This window comes from Scyliorhinus canicula, chromosome 27 (assembly GCF_902713615.1).
Source record: "Scyliorhinus canicula chromosome 27, sScyCan1.1, whole genome shotgun sequence".
Lineage (NCBI taxonomy): Eukaryota > Metazoa > Chordata > Chondrichthyes > Carcharhiniformes > Scyliorhinidae > Scyliorhinus > Scyliorhinus canicula.
In genome coordinates, this window is record NC_052172.1 from 3,394,239 (window position 1) to 3,418,799 (window position 24,561).

General features: G+C 50.3%; 1 protein-coding gene across 2 annotated transcripts in view; it reads right to left on the bottom strand.

Moving 5' to 3' along the window:
• Positions 1–4,008: 4,008 nt before the first annotated feature.
• Positions 4,009–24,561, bottom strand: part of LOC119957787 (5'-3' exonuclease PLD3-like) — a 39,432-nt gene continuing 18,879 nt past the window's right edge. For both annotated transcript variants that reach the window (XM_038785873.1, XM_038785872.1), the window contains exons 7-12: positions 23,123–23,250; positions 21,550–21,750; positions 16,625–16,764; positions 12,010–12,172; positions 8,014–8,113; positions 4,009–4,951 (exon numbers count right to left, since the gene is read on the bottom strand). In XM_038785873.1, coding sequence (XP_038641801.1) covers positions 4,749–4,951; positions 8,014–8,113; positions 12,010–12,172; positions 16,625–16,764; positions 21,550–21,750; positions 23,123–23,250 — 935 coding nt within the window. In that variant the 3' untranslated portion in view covers positions 4,009–4,748. The remainder of the gene's footprint in view (positions 4,952–8,013; positions 8,114–12,009; positions 12,173–16,624; positions 16,765–21,549; positions 21,751–23,122; positions 23,251–24,561) is intronic.

The window sequence follows — 24,561 nt, forward strand, 5'->3', positions numbered from 1 at the left end:
GTGGAGGCCAAGTCACTAAATGTATTCAAAGAACAAAGAACAAAGAAAAGTACAGCACAGGAACAGGCCCTTCGGCCCTCCAAGCCTGCGCCGACCATGTTGCCCGTCTAAACTACAATCTTCTACACTTCCGGGGTCCGTATCCCTCTATTCCCATCCTATTCATGTATTTGTCAAGATGCCCCTTAAACGTCACTATCGTCCCTGCTTCCACCGCCTCCTCCGGCAGCGAGTTCCAGGCACCCACTACCCTCTGTGTAAAAAACTTGCCTCATACAACTCCTCTAAATCTTGCTCCTCGCACCTTAAACCTATGCCCCCTAGTAATTGACCCCTCTACCCTGGGAAAAAGTCTCTGGCTATCCACTCTGTCTATGCCCCTCATAATTTTGTAGACGTCTATCAGGTCGCCCCTCAACCTCCATCGTTCCAGTGAGAACAAACCAAGTTTATTCAACCGCTCCTCATAGCTAATGCCCTCCATTCCAGGCAACATCCTGGTAAATCTCTTCTGCACCCTCTCTAAAGCCTCCACATCCTTCTGGTAGTCTGGCGATCAGAATTCAACACTGTACTCCAAGTGTGGCCTAACTAAGGTTCTATACAGCTGCAACATGACTTGCCAATTCTTATACTCAATGCCCCGGCCAATAAAGGCAAGCATGCCATAAGCCTTCCGGACTACCTTCTCCACCTGTGTCGCCCTTTTTAGTGACCTGTGGACCTGTACACCTAGATCTCTCTGACTGTCAATACTCCTGAGGGTTGTACCATTCACTGTATTCATAAAGAGATGAATAATCTTATCGATTTTCATGGGGTCAAGGGGTATGGGAAGAAAGCGGGAATATGGCATGGAGATCGAGGATCAGCCTTGACCGTATTGAATGGCAGAGCAGGCTCGAAGGGCCAAATGGCCTACTCCTGCCCCGAGTTTCTACGAATGGGACTGAACACTCAGCATTCAGCTGATGGGCATTGCCATAAAGAGCATCTCCCAGCGCTGAAACATCTGCTTAGTTAATGGCACCACCACCGGAGTTCTGTGTGCTTATCCTCCGCAACTGGCTCACATTGGCTGCAGTGGGCACAATCTATCAAACGCCCTGCAGCATCTCATGAAGATTACTTCTACAGCACAGCCCGATCCCTCGGCTGCCAAGGGTAACTTTGGGAAAACTGGTGGGGACATTGTCACCTTAACATTCCCGCCTCCCAAGCACAAAGCACTGGGTAAAAATCCTGCAAATCCCGAACACAACTGAGGGAACACTAGTGCCACAGGGTGGCATTGGCTCAAGAAGAAGGCCCACCTGCCCAGGGCAACTAGAGATGGGCAATAGATTCCGTCTTACCCCGTGTTCCTGACATGAGAGGGTCGCCCTTTGATGAGGGTCTTTTTAAACCATTCTTTCATGGCATGTGGCTGGGCCAGCATTTATTCCCCATCCCTAATTGCCCCTTCAGAAGGTGGTGGTGAGCTGCCTTCTTGAACCGCGGCAGTCCCTGAGGTGTAAGTACACCTGCCGTGCTGTTAGGGAGGGAGTTCCAGGATCTTGCCCCAGCGACAGTGAAGGAATGGCCGATATATTTCCAAGTCAGGATGGTGAGTGGCTTGGAGGGGAACCTCCAGGTGGTGGGGTTCCCGGGCATCTGCTGCTCTTGTCCTTCTAGATGGCAGAGGTCTCGAAGGAACCTTAGTGAGTTCCTGCAGTGCATCTTGTTGATGGTAAACACGGCTGCTGGTGTTTGTCGGTGGTTGAGGGATTGAGTGTTGAAAGTAGTGGCTGGGGTGGCAAGCAAAAGAGTTTGCTTTGTCCTGGATAGTGTTGAGCTTCTTGAGTGTTGTTGGAGCTGCGCTCATCCAGGCAACTGGAGAATATCCTATCATTCTCCTGACTTGCACCTTGTAGATGGTGACTTGGCCTCCACAGATTTCCTAACCTCTGACCTGCTCTTGCAGTCAGAGTATCGATGTGACTGGTCCAACTCAGTTTCTAGTCAATGGCACCTCCCAGGGTGTTGATATTGGGGGACTGTGCAGTGGTAATGCCATTGAATGTCAAAGGGAGATGGTCGGATTCTCTCTTGTTGGAGATGGTCCTGGTAGTTGTGTGGCGCAAACGTTACGTGTCACTTATCAGCCCAAGCCTGAACATTGTGCACAGTGGCAGCCGTGTGTGCTAGCTACAAGATGTACTGCAGCATCTTGCCTGCCCCTGTACTCTGGGCCTTGGGCCTCTTCCTGCATTCTGAGCCTTGACCCAATACATGCATTCTGGGTGTCAGCCTGGCTCCTACACTCTGGCCCTCAGCCGTGCTCCTGCACTTTCGGCCTTGGCCCACTCCCTACATTCTGGGCCTAGACCCTGCTTCTGCTCTTTGGTCTCAGCTCTCCAGTACACGGGGCCTTGGGCCTGTTCCTTCACTCTGGACCTCGGACCTGGTCCTGAATTCACTGGGGCTGGTTTAGCTCACTGAGCTAAATCGCTGGCTTTGAAAGCAGACCAAGGCAGGCCAGCAGCACGGTTCGATTCCCGTACCAGCCTCCCCGGACAGGCGCCGGAATGTGGCGACTAGGGGCTTTTCACAGTAACTTCATTGAAGCCTACTCGTGACAATAAGCGATTTTCATTTCATTTCATTTTCATTCATTTCAATTCTGGGCCTCGGGCCGACTGCATCTGGATCTTGACCTTGCTCCTGTACTTTGGGCCTTGGGCCTACTCCTGAATTCTGGGCCTCGGGCCTACTCCTGCACTCTGGGCCTAGGCTCTGCACTCTAGGCCTCGGTTCAGTTTCTGCTTTCTGGGCCTTGACCCTGCTCTTGTACCCTGGGCCTCAGCCCTGCTTCTACACTCTGAGCCTAGGCTCAGTTTCTGCACTTTGGGTCTTGGCCCTGCTCCTGTACTCTGGGCCGAGGCTCCGTTTCTGCACTTTGGGCCTCAGTCCTGCTCCTGTACTCTGGGCCGAGGCTCCGTTTCTGCACTTTGGGTTGTTCGGTTTAACAATGTTAGTTCTGCCACCTTGTACCATTGAATAATTAGTGAACAGCCGACTTTCTGATGAAACTTTGGAAATAGCCTCTCAGATGAAGTCTGAGAAAATGGCCGAGTCCTTTAGACATAAAATAGATTTTATTTCAAAACTGACAAGAGGAGGTGTACAGAACGAGGTAGCATAATGTGGATTGTGAATACAGAACATCAGATTCCTGTCCTCTGTCGCTCTCCCCACACAGCAGCCGATTTGGTGGGGGGTGGGGAGGAGGGGGTGGAATTGGTAAAAATAAAATTATAATTTCCGGACTGCACGATGATTTCCTTTTGTTTTACTGGAGGGATGTCATTGTTAAAATTGGAACTGTGTAAATAGTCAAACACTCTCAGGACAGGTACAGCACGGGGTTAGATACAGAGTAAAGCTCCCTCTACACTGTCCCCATCAAACACTCCCAGGACAGGTACAGCACGGGGTTAGACACAGAGTAAAGCTCCCTCTACACTGTCCCCATCAAACACTCCCAGGACAGGTACAGCATGTGGTTAGATACAGAGTGAAGCTCCCTCTACACTGTCCCCATCAAATACTCCCAGGACAGGTACAGCACGGGGTTAGATACAGAGTGAAGCTCCCTCTACACTGTCCCCATCAAATACTCCCAGGACAGATACAGCACGGGGTGAGATACAGAGTAAAGCTCCCTCTACACTGTCCCCATCAAACATTCCTAGGACAGGTACAGCACGGGGTTAGATACAGAGTAAAGCTCTCTCTACACTGTCCCCATCAAACACTCCCAGGACAGGTACAGCACGGGGTTAGATACAGAGTAAAGCTCCCTCTACACTGTCCCCATCAAACACTCCCAGCATAGGTGCAGCACAGGGTTAGATACAGAGTAAAGCTCTCTCTACACTGTCCCTATCAAACACTCCCAGGACAGGTACAGCACGGGGTTAGATACAGAGTAAAGCTCCCTCTACACTGTCCCCATCAAACACTCCCAGGACAGGTACAGCACGGGGTTAGATACAGAGTAAAGCTCCCTCTACACTGTCCCCATCAAACACTCCCAGGACAGGTACAGCACGGGGTTAGATACAGAGTAAAGCTCCCTTGCTTTTTGCTTACATCACGATGCAATCTGAGACTTGGTCAACACTGGCTAACACGACCTTCTCGTTGCTGACCTGTGCTCGATGAGTGTCTGATTGCTGAATAAAGGCCAATTTGATGCAATGGTCCAAAACCCACTGGGCTGACCTGGACTGAGACTGACTCGGTCCCAGGACATGTTAGGGACATGTCCCCCTTAGGGACTGTAGACCTGGCCCCATATTCTGATCTGTGAGTAGTCGGGAGTGTGATGGAGGCGACGGTGATAAATCAGGTGTATCATGCCTGAGGCAGCATCATTGGAGTACAGGTTTCTATCGAGGTTGAATTTCCGCAAGAGTTCCTTGGATAATCTGCAGAAGTCCTGGAGAAATGTAACAAAGTCTTGGAATTCTGTGGATCTATTTCCGAATTTATGCCAGATGATTAGGAAAGCTCCCAATGGAATTAAATCAGTGATCACTTCCTCCGCTTTCACGTCCTGGTGAATAGGGCACCATGATGGACTCGAATGAATGAGATTCAAGATCGTTTAGGATTGCCGATCAGTTTCAGTGTTTTGTTGGGGTCTTGGTCCTCGAGTTGATTTAGTTTCAGACCTTAGAATGAGTGATATCGCCTCTGGCCGGTTAGATAAGTTTACAGTTTCTACTCAGTTTGTCCCCGCTATTCAGCACCTTGCTGTAACGAGACGACCAGTCTCGCTCAAACACGCTCTGTAGTTGTTCCTGCACAGTCGGGCCCTCGGAACGCCAGCTCGAACTGCTCTGGTTTATCACCAGGCCCACGCCCGCTGTGTCCTCAAAGTAGTCACCAGACCAGTTGGACGTTCCTGAAACACACACAAAAAAAAAACCAAGTTTAATCGAGCCTTGGAGCCGCCTGACTATCAGGGAGAGGTGTACGTACGCGAGCCGTAATATTAACTGTAACAACTTCAGAGCTTTGCTTTATCTGCGGTGTTGTGTCCGGAGTACGTGCGGGCGATGAGGGGGTTGGTTGCGTGCCAGCCTTCCTGCCAGTGTTGGTTGGTTCACCAAGGAGGACCAAGAGCCAGATCGGGGGCAGCCAGGGATGGAGGAGGGGGTGGAGGGGAGCAGTGAGCTGTGATCTTTTAACGGACGTTTGAGGTTCCTGTTCCTGCACACTCCACGTCTCGGTGAGTAACGATCCCACACTCGTGCCAGCCTCTCCTGTTTCCAGCACACATCACCAGTGCTTCCCTCACTTACACAGCACTCCCAGTGTTTCAGGACGAAGCAGGGCTCCGGCATCATCTGAGGGACATGGGGTGGTTGAAAGGGGAGAATCCTGGCCTGCATCCTCCAGCAGAGAGACAGCGCTGGACCATTGTCGAGGGAGTTTACTCTGTATCTAACCCCGTGCTGTACCTGTCCTGGGAGTGTTTGATGGGGACAGTGTAGAGGGGGCTTTACTCTGTATCTAACCCCGTGCTGTACCTGTCCTGGGAGTGTTTGATGGGGACAGTGTAGAGGGAGCTTTACTCTGTATCTAACCCCGTGTTGTACCTGTGCTGGGAGTGTTTGATGGGGACAGTGTGGAGGGAGCTTTACTCTGTATCTAACCCCGTGCTGTACCTGTCCTGGGAGTGTTTGATGGGGACAGTGTAGAGGGGGCTTTACTCTGTATCTAACCCCGTGCTGTACCTGTCCTGGGAGTGTTTGATGGGGACAGTGTAGAGGGAGCTTTACTCTGTATCTAACCCCGTGCTGTACCTGTCCTGGGAGTGTTTGATGGGGACAGTGTAGAGGGAGCTTTACTCTGTATCTAACCCCGTGCTGTACCTGTCCTGGGAGTGTTTGATGGGGACAGTGTAGAGGGAGCTTTACTCTGTATCTAACCCCGTCCTGTAATTATAGTTCTAAGCTCTATAGTTCCCTGTTTTCTCTGTTTGTTTGTTTTTGAACCTCCTGAATCAGTGTTTTGTTCCAGCACAGTTGACCTCTGGCTGGCTTTGTGAAAGACTGACCCAGTCCTGTGACTTTTGTCCTTACAAACTGTTTATGTAGTAATCCTGGATGCCCGAAGATAAAGGTTGAACCAAACTTATTTTAAGTCAAACGTCAGGCCACACCTGCGGTGTACAACACTGGTATCCCAGCCCGGGACTAATGGATACTCCCAGTCAGGGTCTGGGGCGGTATTCAAAAGGCTCCATTCCAAGTCCCAGCTGGACTGGCCTCAGCTGTTACTATGGGAACCCCTACACAACGAGCCCCACAGGGGCTCATGAGGGTTATCACAGTTTTGCTTCAGTGATCTTTCGAAAGCCATGGGGTGTCACTGCCTCCACCACACCCCCAGCCAGCGCACTCCGAACCGCTCCCTGGAGGGGTAAGGTTTCTCCCGGTGTCGCGATTGCTTCTTTCCCCAATTACTTCTAAACTGTGTCCTCTCGTTCTCGACCCTTCCACCAATGGGGAACGGTTTCTCCCCTCTCTACTCTGTGCAGACCCTCCGTGATCTCCTGTCAACCTTCTCTTCTCCAAAAGACCGCACTCTCAACCTCCCCGATCCATCCTTGAACCCTTCCTGCATCCTTCCTGAAGTACGCTTCCCAGAACTGGATGCGATACTCTAGCTGAGGCTGAACCAGAATTTTATTATTTTTTTATAAATTTAAGAGTGCCCAATTCTTTTCTTTTCCAATTAAGGGCCAATTTTAGCGTGGCCAATCCACCTACCCTGCACAGCTTTGGGTTGTGGGGGTGAGACCCACGCAGACACGGGGAGAATGTGCAAACTCCACACAGACCGTGACCCGTTGCCAGGATCGAACCCTGGTCCTCGCCGCCGTGAGGCAGCAGTGCTAACCACTACGCCACCCTGAGCCCAGAAGCAGTGTTTTAAACAAGTTTAACATGAACTGATTTTCAGCATCTGCAGGGCTTTAGTCAATATGAACCGCTTGTTTCTGTGCAGTATTTATAAAGCCCGCATGTTTAATTAACCAGTTTCTCAAACTCTCCTGCCATTTCCAATGATTTGTACACACACATATGCAGGTCCATCTACCCCTGCACCCGACTCGAATTGCACGTTTTATTTTATTCTGCCTCTCTTCACTCCTCCCATCACCATGAATCACTTCACACTTCTCTGCATTTAAATCTCTTCTGCCTCCTTACCCGTCCGTTCCACCAGCCTGTCCACGCTCGCTTAAGGCTAATTGGCGACCCTCCTCACAGTTCACAATCATGCACGTTTTGGGAAATACTCAAATTTAGAAATCGTGCCCGGCACACCCACGTCTGAGTCATTTGCCATCGTCCCTCTTATTCAATGCGTTAAGGCCAATCCATCTCAACTGCACGTCTTGCGGGGCTTGTGGGAGGAAACCGGAGCACCCGGAGGAAACCCACGCAGACACGGGGGAGAGCGTGCAGACTCCGCACAGACAGTGACCCAAGCCGGGAATCGAACCCGGGTACCTGGCTCTGTGAGGCAGCAATGCTAACCGCTGTGCCACCGTGCCATCTGAGTATCGCCACACACCCATCATCCCTACTGACTGCCTCCTTCTGGCTAATCTCTTAACCAGCCGAACAAATTGCTCTCAACAAACTTTCATTTGAGCTCGCAGTCTCTTATGTGGAACCTTGCCGAATGCCTTCTGGAAGTCCATAGAAACCACATCAAGAGAAAATTCCGTGTTTGTATCAGGACAGTAAGAGTCTAGGATATAGCATCTCTTTCCTATAACCACTAGTCTTCTGATCATAGATTCACTATTAGAGTCATACAGCACAGAAACAGGCCCTTTGGCCCATCGTGTTTATGCTGACCATCAAACACCGATCTACACTGAGCCCTTTCACCAGCACTTTGCAATCAATTCATGCGCAGAATCAGATGGGCTGTATGTCCACTCACCAATGTAGGCCACTTTGTCCGTCACCATGTACTTGTTGTGATTGACCCGTGCGTACGGGATCTTTTTTTGCTTATGCGTCGAATGGACCACGAAGATTTTCTGCAAGGATGAAACGGGGAAGGTTACTGCGCGTTTCGACAGCAATGCACCGCCCCGCTGGAAATGCTGGTGATGGCTCCCTTGATGGGTTAAACAGGAGATCCAATGTGTTGCTAAGTGAGGTGGATTTAGGGATTTCAGGTGTATTGTATTATATCTATTGAATGCAGGAAGGGTTAAACACCTGGGTTAGTGCGTATATGACATGTTTTTAAAGAATCCTAGTTTGCAAGACAGTGAGGCTTTTTCTAACCAAAAGTGTAATTAAAGCATCGTAAAAGTTTGGGTTAATGGATTTTTATTTATATTAAGAGGGATCCCTGTTGGGCAGCACAGTGATGCAATGGTTAGCACTGCTGCCTTATGGTGCCGAGGAACCAGGTTTGATCCCAGCCCCGGGTCACTATCCACATCTGCGTGAGTTTCACGCCCACAACTCAAAGATGTGCAGGGTGGATGGATTGGCCACGCTAAAATTGCCCTTAATGGGGAAAAAATTGGGTACTCGAAATTTATTTTAAAAAGGGACAACGTGGAGCTGTTAATCAGAGACATTGTGTTCAGTTTAGTGAGATGATGTAGTTAATGGGAGGAGCCAGGGGTTGAGGTAGTCAGGGGTTTTTCAGGGTTAGTTTTTGGCTGGAAGGTGAGCTGAGAAAGTTTCTGAAGTAATATAGCCACAGATTCTAAATTGTTCTGGCAGGGGGGTCACGTCTCTTTCTTGAAGCCGTCCGAAAAAATCTTTCCTCAAAACGGAATATTCAAAACACCTTTGTCTGCAAGTGTTCCTGAGTGCTAACTGTATTTCAAAGTGGATTGGGACCAGAGTTGGTTTTGTTGTTTGATTGGAAGTAAAGATAGCAGTTAAGGATTATTGTATCACTGCATTGATTAGCAATGTTTAAGGGGGTTTGTGGGGGGGTGAAGCCCACTCTGACAAGAAGATCGGGACGGCAAAGGCCCAGAGAGTCTTAGGGATCCAAGTGGGGAAAACACTGAAAATCAGTTTGACTGTACAAGCAATCACTTGAAAGGCCATCGGAATGTCAGACAAAGGGTCTCGAATACTATTTCTACTCGTTCTTGGGATGTGGGCGTCGCTGGCTGGGCCAGCATTTGTTGCCCATCCCTAATTGAGTGTCACACTCAATTTTAGAGGGAGCAGTTAACAGTCAACCTCATCGCTGTGTGGGTCTGGAGTCACATGTCGGTCGGCCAGACTGGGTAACGACGGCGGATTTCCGTCCCTAAAGGACGTTACTGAACCAGAGGGATTCTTACGGCAATCGACAACAGTTTCATCGGCCATCGTCAGATTTTTATTGAATTCAAATTGCACCATCTGCCGGGGTGGGATTCGAACCCAGGACCCCAGACTATTACCCTGGGTCTCTGGATTGCTAGCCCAGTGACAATACCACTATGCCACCACCTCCAAACAGGTGTAAGCTATGTCACGGATGAATAAAACTCTGGTTGCGACTCAGTCTGGAGCACTGCCGTCCATTCTGAGCACCGCTCCTCAGAATGGGTGCATTGATCCCGGACAGGGTACATCACAGGTACATCAGGATCAGAACCAAATTAGAAGGGGTGTTGCTGGGGTGCTGCTTCACAGCGCCAGGGTCCCAGGTTCGATTCCCGGCTCGGGTCCCTGTCTGTGCGGAGTCTGCACGTTCTTCCCCCCGTGACTGCGCGGGTTTCTTCCGGGTGCTCCGGTTTCCTCCCACAAATCCCGAAAGGTGGTGATGCAGTATTTATGTCACTGGGCTAGTAATCCAGAGGCCCGGGGCTATTGTCCTGGGCGACATGGGTTCGAATCCCACCACGGCAACTGGTGGAATTTAAATTCAATTAAAAAAATCTGGAATTGAAAGTTAGTCTCAGTAATGGCGAGCGTGACAACTATCGATTGTTTTAAAAACCCATCTGGTTCACTAATGTTCCCTCTAGTGAAGGGAATCTGCCAGCCTTACCTGGTCTGGCCTACATGTTACACCAGACCCGCAGAAATGTGGTTGACTTGGAATACAGTGCTCAATTCTGGTCGCCACACTACCAGAAGGAAGTGGAGGCTCAGCAGAGGGTCCAGAAGAGGTTTAACCAGGATGTGGCCTGTTATTGGAGGGCATTGGCTATGAGGAGAGGTTGGATACACTCGGTTTGTTCTCACTGGAACGACGGAGGTTGAGGGGCGACCTGATGGAAGTCTCGGGTGGCACGGTGGCACATTGGTTAGCACTGTTGCTTCACAGTGCCAGGGACCCGGGTTCGATTCCCGGCTTGGGTCTCTGTCTGTGCGGAGTCTGCACGTTCTCCCCGTGTCTGCGTGGGTTTCTTCCTGGTGCTCCGGTTTCCTCCTCGCAAATCCCGAAAGACGTGCTGTTCGGTGAATTGGACATTCTGAATTCTCCCTCAGTGTACCCGAACAGGTGCTGGAATGTGGTGACTAGGGGATTTTCACAGTAACTTCATTGCAGTGTTAATGTAAGCCGACTTGTGACACTGATAAAGATTATTATTATACAAAATGATGAGGGGCGTGGACAGAGTGGATAATCAGAAGCTTTTTCCCAGGGCCATCGATTTAAGGTGCGAGGGGCAAGGTTTAGAGGAGATGTGCGAGGGAAGTTTTTCTACACAGAGGGTAGTGGGTGCCTGGAACTCGCTGCCGGAGGAGGTGGTGGAAGCAGGGACGATAGTGATGTTTAAGGGGCATCTTGACAATACATGAATAGGATGGGAATAGAGGGATACGGACCAGGGATGTGCAGATGGTTTTAGTTTAGACGGGCAACGTGGTCAGCACAGGCTTGGAGGGCCGAAGGGCCTGTTCCTGTGCTGTACTTTTCTTTGCTCTCTGACTCATAACTGTCCTCTGAAATGACTGAGAACACTACTCAGTTCAAGGGCAATTAGAAATGGGCAACATTGTCAAAGATGCCCACATCCCCAAAAGAATAGATAACGAATGGCATCGCTGGCTGGGTCAGCATTTATTGCCCATCCCTAATTGCCCTTGAACTGACTGGGTTCCTCGGTCATTTCCGAGGTTATTGGCTGTGGCTCTGGAGTCACGTGTGGGCCAGACCGGGTAAGGACGGCGGATTTCCTTCACTAAAGGACATTAGTGAACCAGATGGGTTTTTACGACAATCGACAATGGCCGCCATTAGACTTTTAATTCCAGATTTCACCATCTGCCACGGTGGGAATCGAACCCAAGTCCCCAGGAGATTAACCTGGCTCTCCGGAATTATTGGCCCAATGACAATACCACTACGCCAGCGCCTCCCCCGTCTGGAGCTGCGGATAGTGATGGCCAAGGCTCCAACATTCTTTCGCTCTCGTGACTGACCAGGACTCCCTCCCATTCTTACCGCTATTGGCGTGCGTTGGGAGGACTTTGCACATTGATGCCTTCCTTGGCCCATCAAGGAACTGGAACCTGCTGCTTCTGGCTTGGGGAAGGGTGCTACCCATCGTGCCTCAAGACCTCCGATAAGAGGGTTACGTATCGTTTAGAGAAGAAAAAAACCTAGCAGTAGGATTCATTTATCAGAAAGAATTGTAAAGCTTTGGCTCGATAACACTTGGGCCGGGAAATAGAGTGACACGGACCGAGTAAGGGCAGATCATTGTTTTTAAAGTTAGGGCATCATGATCGGCACAGGCTTGGAGGGCCGAAGGGCCTGTTCCTGTGCTGTACTTTTCCTTGTTCTTAATTGACTGGCAGGACAGGCTCGAGGGACTGAATGGCCTCTCCTGTGACATTGCCTTTGAGTAGTAGATTAAGAGGAATATCCAGAAACACGCCTTTGCAAGGAAGGGATTCTCAGCCAAGGATCCCATCAGTTTCGCCCTACGCCTGCCCTTCGAGATGGCCACTCACTCACCACTTCCACATTTAGCGACGCCGACCCGTTCAGAGCTGCCAGCGAGCGGAGGAACGGGAACATGGAGGGGTTGGAGTGCGGCCAACAGCTGATGAGGAGTTTCACCTTCACCCTCTTCTCAAACGCTACCTTCCGCAAGTGTCTGTCAATCTCTGGCCAGTACCTAAACGGTGAAAGTTAAAATCATCATGAGCCAGCGTCGACTTTGCCAATGGGCCAACGCCGGGGAACCCCCATCCATGTAGATGCGTCCTGCAACCTTGCCCCGCCCCCTAAGTCCCATTCCCATCATCCTCCTGAGATCCATTGGATGAGATTGACCTGCCGCGCCTGAAAAATCAGGGGCTGGTTTAGCTCACTGGGCTAAATCGCTGGCTTTTAAAGCAGACCAAGGCAGGGCAGCCGCACGGTTCGATTCCCGTACCAGCCTCCCCGGACAGGCGCCGGAATGTGGCGACTAGGGGCTTTTCACAGTAACTTCATTGAAGCCTACTCGTGACAATAAGCCATTTTCATTTCAAGAAGGAACCTGCATTTCTGTGGCGCATTTCACATCCGAGGGAGCGCTGTTTTGACATGTCGTTGCTAAGCTGCTGGAGGGACACGGTGCCCAGCAAGATCCCATAAAAAAGTGACATATTAAGGACCAGGTCACCTGTTTCTTAATGAGGTCATTCTTTTTTTCTTCCCAATTAAGGGGCAATTTAGCATGGCCAATCCACCTAACCTGCACATCTTTGGGTTGTGGGGGCGAAACCCACGCAGACACGGGGAGAATGTGCAAACTCCACACGGACAGTGACCCCAGGCGGGGATCGAACCCGGGTCCTCGCCGCCGTGAGGCAGCAGAGCCAACCCACTGGGCCACCGTGCCGCCCCAATGAGGTAATTCTGATGGATTGCCATTGGCCAGGACACCTGGGAAGACACTTGGTTAGGTCTTTCGTGTTCACCCTGGGGGCCAATCAGGGCTTCAGTATCATGTCACATGTGAAGAGATGGCTGTAGCTTCACAAATCCCTGGTTAGGCCCCACCTGGAGTCACTGTGAGTAGTTCTGGGCACCACACTTTAGGAAGGATATAGTGGCCTTGGAGGGAGCGCATCGTAGGTTTACTAAAACGAAACCTGGAATACAGGGGGTTGAGTTACGAGGACAAATCACTCAAATTAGACCTGTTTTCACCAGAATTTAGAAGGTAAAAGGGTGATCTGATCGAAATATTCAAGATAATAACAGGGAAAGACAGAGTAGATAAAGATAAACTGGTTGGAGATTCTAAAACTCGGATGCATAGTCTAAAAATTCGGGCCAGACCGTTCAGGAGCGATGTCGGGAAGAACTTCTTCACTCAAAGGCTGGTAGAGGTCTGTCTCCCACAGACAGCAGTTGAAGCTCGAACAGTTAATTCTAAATCCGAGATAGATAGATGTTTGCTAAGCAAAGGTATTAAGGGATAAGGGTCAGGGGCAGGTATATAGAGTTAGGCCACAAATCAGCTATGATCTCATTGAATGGCGGGACAGGCTGGAGGGGTTGAGTGGCCTCCTCCTGTTCCTATGGGCCAGGCGATATGTAGACGCAGGCTATGGGTGAGATTACGGAGAGTGTGTGGAGCTGGTCATGGACCTTCTCCCCCAGGCAGTCAGAGGAAATCATAATTTAGTGGATGACCCCAATCGGGGGTCGCAGAACCAGTGAATGGGGTTGTGAGCTCTCCCTCCTGGGCAGCACGGTAGCATTGTGGATAGCACAATCGCTTCACAGCTCCATGGTCCCAGGTTCGATTCCGGCTTGGGTTACTGTCTGTGCGGAGTCTGCACATCCTCCCCTGTGTGTGCGTGGGTTTCCTCCGGGTGCTCCGGTTTCCTCCCACAGTCCAAAGATGTGCAGGTTAGGTGGATTGGCCATGATAAATTGCCCTTAGTGTCCAAAATTGCACTTAGTGTTGGGTGGGGTTACTGTGTTATGGGCATAGGGTGGAGATGTTGACCTTGGGTAGGGTGCTCTTTCCAAGAGCCGGTGCAGGCCCGATGGGCCGAATGGCCTCCTTCTGCACTGTAAACTCTATGTAATCCTCGGTGACGCCACCCTGCACCAGGACCCTGCGTCCAGTCCTGCCCCTTGCCCTGCTCATCTCTCAGCCTGGCTTTCTGGGCCTCTGGCTGCTTCACCCAGCCCCGATTGTGACATGCACCCACAGCCGCGTTGTGGCCTGGCAGAACCCAACCCTGGCTGGGTGAAACCCTGGCACTGCAGAACCTCCTGGTCTCCAACAATAGCCACCTCAGGACCCTCAACCTGTGAATCTGCTGCCTCCTGACTTAGGTGAGTGAGATGGAATGGCTCAACTGAAATAATGCTTCACCTCTTGTCTATGTCTATGTATTTATATTGTGTATTTATCATATGTCCTATATTTTTCATGTATGGAATGATCTGTCTGGACTGAACGCAGAACAATACTTTTCAATGTACCTCGATATACGTGACACTCAATCTAAATCTAAATCTAAATAATAGGCTGGTGACTACATAATGTAACAACACTTTTCCAAAGTATTTTTAGAACAGAATTTCATATTTACACAATATATTATACATTGATCTATTATAGAAAACATTAATAATTATATACTGAACGTTATTATTCTGCTTTATTGCCGTTTTGTTTTTGTTGGCATTCAAGAATTACATTGGAACGGCACGGTGGCACAGTGGTTAGCACTGCTGCCTCACGACGCCGAGGTCCCAGGTTCGATCCCAACCCCAGGTCACTGTCCGTGTGGAGTTTGCACATTCTCCCCATGTCTGGCTGGGTCTCACCCCCACAACCCAAAGATGCGCAGGGTAGGTGGATTGGCCACGCTAAATTGCCCCTTAATTGGAGAAAAACGAATTGAGTACTCTAAGTTTATTTTAAAAAAAACACTAGTTCAGCCTCAGCTACAGTACCACATCCAGATCTGGGCACCGCACTTCAGAAAGGATATGAAAATCACTTATTGTCACAAGTAGGCTTCAAATGATGTTGCTGTGAAAAGCCACTAGTCGCCACATTCCGGCGCCTGTTCGGGGAGGCTGGTACAGGAATTGAACTGTGCTGTTGGCCTGCCTTGGTCTGCTTTCAAAGCCAGCGATTTAACCCTGTGCTAAACAGCCCCCTTGTGACAAGGATCATGAATGCTTGGCTGAACTCCAAGACTCGCTGATGAATTAGCTCAGCAGGGGTCTGTTTTCACAAGCGGAAATGGAGTGTTTGATTTGATTGACTAACATATTTATGAGGCTTTAATAAATAAATAAATAAACTGGGCGTTGTTGAAAATGTTACCAAGACCACAAAAAGGTTTAGGTTCACCTGCAGACGCTCTGCGAGTATTGAGGTAAAGTCACCAAAGACTGTCTCGCTCCCACTTATTATTTACCCATCAAAGTGTATTTAGCCAGATGTGGATTTCTGATTGGTTGTGGTTCATGGCTAACCTGGCGAACAATTGTACCTCAGCGGGGGCATTCTGGCCTCAGAGGTACAGTGCTCAAACCCGGCTGCAAACTGGCTCAGGGAGAGGAGATGAGCTGGAGACTGGAACTCCAGATCTTCCAGACATGGGAATGGGAAAATCTGGACGATACTTTAAATGATACTGCAAGAGCAGGACAAAGTTCAAACTAGTGGAAGACAGATGTTAGGAACTTAACTTTCACACTTAATTATTAAAACAGAAAGAGTATGCGAGAGAGAGAAAAACGAAGGAAAAAAAGGACAGAGACATAATGACAGACAGACAAACAAGGAGAGAGACAGGTGGTTAGAGGGGAAAACAGAAAGGGAGCATTGACAGAGACATTGAGCGAGTTATTCTGTTCACACAATTCACAAGATGGCCTCATCTTGAATGCTTGGCTGAGCTCCAAGACTTGTTGACGAATTATACTCAGCAGGGGTCTGTTTCCACAAGCGGAAATGGAGTGTATGCTTCGATTGACTAACATCTTTAAGAGGTTTTAATAAATTTTGTTTTCAATGTCTGTATGTTTGAGTTGTGAATTAAGGTAAAGCTTCTGTTATTGATACTATAAAGCCTCTGTCTGATTGACACTTTTATAAGATTGGCTGCTTTTTCAAAGCAGGTTTCCGAATGGATATTTGCGAATGCATAATATTGTCACTTTGTGACTCCTTTGGTCTAGGGCACACTGGGTGAGCGAGCATGGAGCAAGCAGAGGGGGCTGTGAAAGTGGCACGCAGAGCACGGAGGCATGGAAGGGGCAGGAAGGGGCATGCAAGGAGTATAGGGAGACGGTTGAGGAGGGGTGAGGGCTAGAGGGCCTCAAGTATAAAAAAACAATTGGTGATGAAGCCCATGAGAATGGAGGCAGGCTTTATAAATAGCCTGCCTTGGCATGGGTCCACCTCCAAACACCTCCCCCCCCTCCCCCAAACACCCCCCCCCCCCCCCCCCGGCCCCCTCCCCCATCCGTGTCTCCGGAAGAAATATCCCAACTGGAGCTTCCCACCTCAATGGAGAAAACCTATCCCAGAAAGCGAGAGAGGGGGAAAGAGGGAGCGAGGTGGACCTGGACACGCACACATATAGGATGGTCCTTTTACCTTTGGGGATGAGAGAAGACTGTCACTGGAATATAATTCATGACCGCCACGTAAACAAACTTATCCGCGTTATCGATGATGCTGAGGATGGAGGTGAGGTCGTCCGTTCGTCCCTCCGAACACAATGAGAGGGGGGAGCTCTGAAAGCCAAAGGGGGTCAAGAGGTCAACGGTAACTCAAGCCCAATCTGCCATCAGTCAAACTGTCCAACACTGTCAGGCGGGACAGTAGATAGGAATAGAATGATCCTGCCCAGGGTACCAGACAGCTTCAGATAACCAATTCGGCCGATCATCATCTACCACAGGAACAGGAAGGGCTTATCCATTTCCCCCTCTGAAAGCCACGATTAATCCTCCACCACACTCACAGGCAGCACGTTAAACATAGAAAGTCAGAGAGATCTGGGCGCGCAGGTCCACAGATCTTTGAAAGTGGCAACACACGTGGACAAGGTAGTCAAGAAAGCAGACGGAATGCTTGCCTTCATTGGACGGGGCATCGAGTATAAAATATGACAAGTCATGCTACAGTTGTAAGGCCGCACCTTGGAATTTGAGCACAATTCTGGTCGCCACACTACCAGAAGGATGTGGAGGCTTTGGAGAGGATGCAGAGGAGGTTTACCAGGATGTTGCCTGGCCTGGAGGGTGTTAGCTATGCAGAGAGGCTGAATAGACTCGGATTGTTTACATTCGAGTGGCAGAGGTTGAGGGGCAACCTGATGGAGGTCTACAAGATTATGAGGGGCATGGATAGAGTGGATGGGACAGGCACTCTTTCCCAGTGGGGAGGGGGTCAGTCACCGGGGGGCATAGGTTTAAGGTCCGTGGGGCCAAGTTTAGAGGAGATGTGCGAGGCAGGTTATTTACACAGAGGGTGGTGAGTGCCTGGAATGCGTTGCCAGGGGAGGTTATGGAAGCAGATACATTAACGGCGTTCAAAAGGCATCTTGACAAACACATGGATAGGATGGGTATAGAGCAGGGGTGGGCAAACTTTTCCGTGCAAGGGCCACATTCAGAAATTCACAATTTTAAAGGGCCGCATAGTATATTAATTAATAGTCCCGGTTGTAACCAATTAGCGTGCGGCATATACCTCAGCGCTTCCCCCGGAGGCATCCTGCCTTTAGCCCTCTTTTTCTCTACTTTTCAAAAATGGCGCTTCACCCGGTTATGATTCTGGGCGCCTCATATAGAACATAGAAGCACGGTAGCATGGTGGTTAGCATAAATGCTTCACAGCTCCAGGGTCCCAGGTTCAATTCCCGGCTGAGTCACTGTCTGTGTGGAGTCTGCACGTCCTCCCCGTGTGTGCGTGGGTTTCCTCCGGGTGCTCTGGTTTCCTCCCACAGTCCAAAGATGTGCGGGTTAGGTGGATTGGCCTTGCTAAATTGCCCGTAGTGTCCTAAAAAAGTAAGGCTAAGGGGGGGTTTATTGGGTTACGGGTATAGGGTGGATACGTGGGTTTGAGTAGGGTGATCATTGCTCAGCACAGCATCGAGGGCCGAAGGGCCTGTTCTGTGCTGTACTGTTCTATGTTCTAGAACAGAGAACAGAACAGGCCCTTCGGCCCTCGATGTTGTGCTGAGCAATGATCACCCTACTCAAGTCAACGTATCCACCCTATACCAGTAACCCAACAGCCCCCCCCCCCCCCATTAACCTTATAAAGAAAAAATTATTATCAAAAAAAAAAATTTTTTTTTTTGATGACTTGATCTTGGTGGGCCGCATAAAGACCTTTGGCGGGCCGCATGCGGCCCGCAGGCCGTAGTTTGCCCACCCCTGGTATAGAGGGATACGGCACGAGGAAGTGCTGAGGGTTTTGGCCACGGGTGGCATTTTTTAAAAATTTAGAGTACAAAATTCATTTTTTCCAATTAAGGGGCAATTTAGCGTGGCCAATCCACCTAGCCAGCACATTGTTGGGTTGTGGGGGCGAAACCCACGCAAACACGGGGAGAATGTGCAAACTCCACACAGACAGTGACCCAGAGCCGGGATAGAACCTGGGACCTCAGCGCCGTGAGGCAACAGGGCTAACCCACTGCCCCACCGTGCTGCCCCAAGGGTGGTATCATGACCGGTACAGACTTGGAGGGCCGAAGGGCCTGTTCCTGTGCTGTATCGTTCTTTGTTCTTTGCATTCCAGACCCCGATCACTCGACGAGGGAAAACCGTTTTTCCTCTTGTGGCCATGGCTTTGTTTGCCAATCACCTCAAAGGCTCGCCCTCTCATTCACCATCCAAGAAGCCTGTAGAGTGGTTTATTCAAAATGCTAATCTTTAGAGCTGTTTTGGAATTTGCCAGTGATTGTATCACTGTTTTCAAGATCATAAGGATTCTTTCCATTTTCTTCCTCAAAAATCATAAATTGCTGAGCTCATTTATAAGGAGTTGATAGCAAGAGCAGACAGGTTTCGAGTTTTAAATTGGGCAGTGTCTTTATTAAAGGAAGTTGTGATATGGAGAGTTCTGTGTCTAGCAATTTCGTTTTTTTGGGTGGATGCAGTAGATTCCATCGTGTCAACAGTCTGCAGGGATTTCTAATAGCAATGGGCGGCACTGCTGCCTCATGGCGCCAGGGACCCAGGTTCAATTCCGGCCTCGGGTCACTGTCTGCGCGGAGTCGGCGGAGAGGGGTAGCAGGGTAGCATGGTGGTTAGCATAAATGCTTCACAGCTCCAGGGTCCCAGGTTCGATTCCCGGCTTGGGTCACTGTCTGTGCGGAGTCTGCACGTCCTCCCCCTGTGTGCGTGGGTTTCCTCCGGGTGCTCCGGTTTCCTCCCACAGTCCAAAGATGTGCGGGTTAGGTGGATTGGCCATGCTAAATTGCCCGTAGTGTCCTAATAAAAGTAAGGTTAAGGGGGGGGGTTGTTGGGTTACAGGTATAGGGTGGATACGTGGGTTTGAGTAGGGTGATCATGGCTCGGCACAACATTGAGGGCCGAAGGGCCTGTTCTGTGCTGTACTGTTCTATATGTTCTCCCAGTGTCTGCGTGGGTTTCCTCCGGGTGCTCCGGTTTCCTCCCACAGCCCAAAGATGTGCGGGTTACTGGGTTATAGGGATAGGGCGGGGGAGTGGACCTGGGTAGGGCGCTCTTTTGTGGGGTCGGTGCAGACTCGATGGGCCAAATGGCCTCCGCCTGCACTGTGCGGATTCTAATTGTTCTATTATTTACTGTCCCTCCTCACAATGATTCCCACGGCATGCAGGACTGGGATATTTAGACCTTAGAATAGGAAAGCAGAATTTTATAAAAGGTTGTAAGTGCCAATGTTCAGAGAGACCGTTTTCTTTTTTTCATTGTGGGTGTCGTGGGCAGTGCCAGCATTTATTGCCCGTCCCTAATTGCCCTCGAAGGGGCCAGTTAAGAGTCAACCACATTGCTATGGATTTGGAGTCACATGTAGGCCAGACCGGGTAAGGCCGGCAGATTTCCTTCCTTAAAGGACATTAATGAACCAGATGGGTTTTTACGACAATCGCCGATTGTTTCATGGCCATTCAACATGTAATTCCAGATTTTGATAGAATTCAAATTTCACTATCTACCCTTGGTGGGATTTGAACCCAGGTCCCCAGAGCATCACCCTGGATCTCTGGTCCAGCGACAATACCACTACACCACTGCCTCCCCATAATGTGATTGTACAAGGAGCACAGGAAGTTAGCACATAGCAAGCAATGGAAAGGCAAATGACATGTTGGCCTTGATAGCAAGTGGCTTGTTGTACGGTAATAAGGAGATGTTGTGAGAGTTATACAGGGTTTAGGCAAGACCACGGGGCGGGGGGGGGGGGGGGGGGGGGGAGAGGGGGGGATTTACCACACACCCCTCCCCCGTGGTGTATTTCTTGGCGGCGGGAGGTGATGATTGGAGGATACAGAAGCTCCTGCTGGCAAGGGCGGCCTGAAAATCCAGCCCCTCCCCCACATCTGTTTGGTCTCCACGTTGAAGGGAGGATATACTCACATTGGAGACGGTGCAGAGAAGGTTCACTAAACTGGTCGCCGGGGTGAGGGGAGGTTGTCCTGTGACAGGAGACTGAGTGAATGGGGTTTATCTTCCCTGGAGTTTGAATAATGAGGGCCAATCTCAATAAAACTCTGAAGAGGTTTGAGAGGGTGGCGCTGAGAGATTGTTCCCGCTGGAGTCTAAAACACGGGGGGCACGTTCTCAGGATAAGGAGATCGGCATCTAGAACAATCCAAGGGTTGTGAATCTTTGGAGTTACCGGCCCCAGAGGATTGTGGGTGCTCCACTGTTGAACGCATTGAAGGTTGGGATGAGGCAGATTTCTGGTTTATGGAGGAGTTGAAGCCTGAGATAGGCCATGATCCTATTGAGCATTCTCGAAGGGCCGAATGGCCTACCCCTGCTCTTTTTCTGGTGTTCTTAGTGTTAGGAGAAAGCACTGAGGCGAGTGATCAGGGCCGGCCCAAGGTACCGGCAACTCGGGCAGTCGCCCGGGGCGCCATGTGCGAGGGGGCGCCAGAGGCTCGGGTCCCGCGCATGCGCAGTTGGGCCGGTGCCAACCAGCGCATGCGCGGTGGCCGCCCTCCCCCAGGGCGGCCCCCTCCGCCCCCGTCCCCGTCCCCCCCTCTGCCCGCCCCCCCTCCCCCCGTCCGCCCCCCCTCCGTCTGGCCCCGCCCCCCCCCCCCCTCGGCCCCCCCCCCCCCCCCCCGAAGGGCGCTGAAGTTCAGCTTGCCCGGGGCGCCAGCAACCCTAGGGCCGGCGCTGCGAGTGATGCACCCTGGGTGGAGGTCCTCAGGTTCGACCGGGTGGCGTCCACCGCTAACTGAGAAGGCCGAACGCTGAGGGACGCGGGTGACGAACCAACTGAAGGAACCAACCACCACCACGCCCGCACCCTCCCTGCGGTTGGCATCAGCCAACATTTTTTGCGAAGCTTACTGAGAAATAGACGCTGGCTGGAGTCCCGTCGAGGTCCAGTTCCATGGGGGATTGTTCGTTGAAGGATGTGGAGTAATTACTGGGCCAGGGCGATGGGATGCTGCTGTTGGGTCCACCTATGGTCCAGTATTCTTCGAAGATCTTGCCCAGATCCTCAGCCAGGGAGCTACAGTTGTAGATGACGGTGCCAAGCTCCTTCACCTGCCGGAAGGGAGCAATATGTTTAGGGTGATGAATCCCAGAGGAGACTGCGATTCCCAACCCACCCCAACCCCCACGTCCCCTCCCCCAGCCCTGCGTGTTCAGGAAACAAAGCCCCTGTTGGAAAGAGCCTGCATTTGCCTAGCACCTTCCACATCAACAGGATTCCACCAAGCAAATCACAGAGCAGTTTAAATGTCTTTCAAATGCTTGCCACCCCTCACACTGATTCTGTCGACACCTCCCGCTGCCTCAGGAAGGCAGACAGCATTGTCAGAGACCCCTCCCACCCAGAATGGCTTTGCCCTCTTCCAGACCCTTCCATCAGGCAGAAGGTACAGAAGTCTGAAGACCCGCCCATCCAGACATAGGGACAGCTTCTTCCCCACAGCTACTGAACTCCTCAACGACTCCCCCTCGGACTGATCTGATCCCTGTAAGAACACTTCACGACGCCCTATGATGCTCTTGCTCATGTATTTGCTTTGTTTGGCTCCTTGTTCCGCACTGTAACCAATCACTGTATCATTTGTCAATGTTCTCTGTTGATTATTCTTTTTGTCGACTATGTACGTACTGTGTCCGTTCCCTCGGCCGCAGAAAAATACTTTTCACTGAATTTCGGTACGTGTGACAATAAATGAAAGTACAGATAATTCACAGACAGAAAACAATAATTTTCTTTTTGGAGATCTTGGTTGAAGGACAGATTTTGAACTTCTTCTGCAGCAAAGCCCCTGCTCTTCTTCAAAGTTGTGGCAATTGTTACATCCAACCAACCGGGCCGCTGGGCCTTAGCCTGATCCGAATGGTGGCACCTCTGGCATTGCAGCACTCCCACAGCACTGCGCTGAAGCTCCAGCCAGGACCTTGGGCTCTGGAGGGGTCCGGAGCCCAAAACCTCTCGGTCTAGAAACCCGAGGGTGCCACACGTAGAAACAGGAGGAGGCCATTCGGCCCTTCCAGCCTGCTCTGCCATTCATTATGATCATGGCTGATCATCAAGTTCAATTCCCTGATCCCACCTTCCACCCCTATCCCTTTATCCCCAAGACCGATATTCAATTCCTTCTTGAAATTAGACAACGTTTTGGCCTCAACTACATTGTGATGTCGAATTCCACAGATTCACCACTGCCTGGGTCAAGAAATTTCTCCTCAAACTATGACCCCTAGTCTTGGACTGCACCACCATCGGGAACATTCTTTCTGAATCTACCCTGTCTAATGTCTACCTCGGTACTTGACCCTGAGTCTCGTTGTCCTGATGTTCTCTCGGAATGTTCTAGGTGTTTGAATCTTAGGCAAAAGTGCTGGAACTTGACTTATTGACAAGGTTTTGGCTTTGTCTGTCCCAGCTTCCCCTCAGTACCTGGGTCAGTGATCTCCAATCCATGTTGGCACTTCCAATGTACACGTGCTTCCTGTCCACGATCCAGAATTTTGTGTGTAGAACCCCGTCAGTCAGCCTGCGCATGTCCACGACACTGGTCTTCGCTCCTGTCAATGCAAAAAAAAAATGCAGGGCTCAATACAGCATGTCTTGTGTCATGTGAGAGTACCTTTAAGAAATGGGTGTTTATAAGTGATGTCAGCTTTTTACTTTTGTTTTAGGCTGTTTGCTGCAGGGTGTGTTTTGGTTTTGTTTTCAGTGTTGGAGCTGAAGCCAGACAGAGCAGGTGTACTGTTGATCTCTCTGCCATGAAAAGACTATCCCTTGATCATTTGGTGAATTCAGAATTATAAATGTTCTCAGTAGTGAATGTAAACCTGATGTGCTTCTGTTAAAAGGTGTTTCTTTTGTCTTCTGGATGTTGTTTGGGAAGTTATTAAGGATTACTTAGTGTTGTATTCTCTGGGGGTTGTATTTGAATTAATGGTTGTTAAGATGTTCACTGTATGTTTAAAAAAGGTTAACTTGAGTTCATAGAATAAACATTGTTTTGCTTGAAAAAATACTTTTCCATTTCTGCCGTACCACGCCTGTAGAGTGGGCCGTGTGCTCCCCATACCACAATCTATTCAAAGTTATGGGTCTGGTGAACTCCATGATACACTTTGGGGTTCTCTAAACCCTGGCCCATAACACTTGTGTTGACTTGGGACATCGGGCGAAGGATTTGCATTTCTATGGCGCCTTTCAGAACCTCCGATTCCCAAAGGGGTTCACAGACAACTGATGGCCTCTGAGGCGCAGACACCGTTGCAATAAGAGCGGGGTAGACCACTCGGCCCATCGAGCCTGTTCCGCCTTTCAATGAGATCTTCAATTTCAACATTGTTTTCCTGCCCTGTATATCTTGACATTTTTAAGATGTAAAGTCACCGTCGCCCAAGGTGACCAGAGGCTTTGAGGGGGGAGGGGGGGGGGGTATGGGAATCTGGCCTCCTTCCGCGTCACGAACCAGCTGCCCAGCCAACTGAGCTAAACGGACCCCCCATTTTACCGTGTAGAAATCTCTCTGTCTTGAACATAATGATTGAGAATCCACAGCCCTCTGTGGTAGAGAATTCCAAAGATTCACCACCCTCCGGCTGAAGAAATCCCCCCTCGTCTCGGTCCTAAATGGCCGGTCCCTCATTCAGAGACCGTGTCCCCCGGTTCTCAACTCCCCCCCCCCCCGGGCCAGGGAACCATCCTAGTGTGTCAGTGTAATCACCTCCCACTCTTCTCAACCCCAGAGACTAAAGGCCCAGGCTATTTAATATTCAATATTTCCTCATAGGGCAATCCCTCCATCACTTCACACCTGAATGGCTATAGATTGAGAGTGGGGAATGTGCAACCTTGTGCACCAGTCGCTGAAGGTA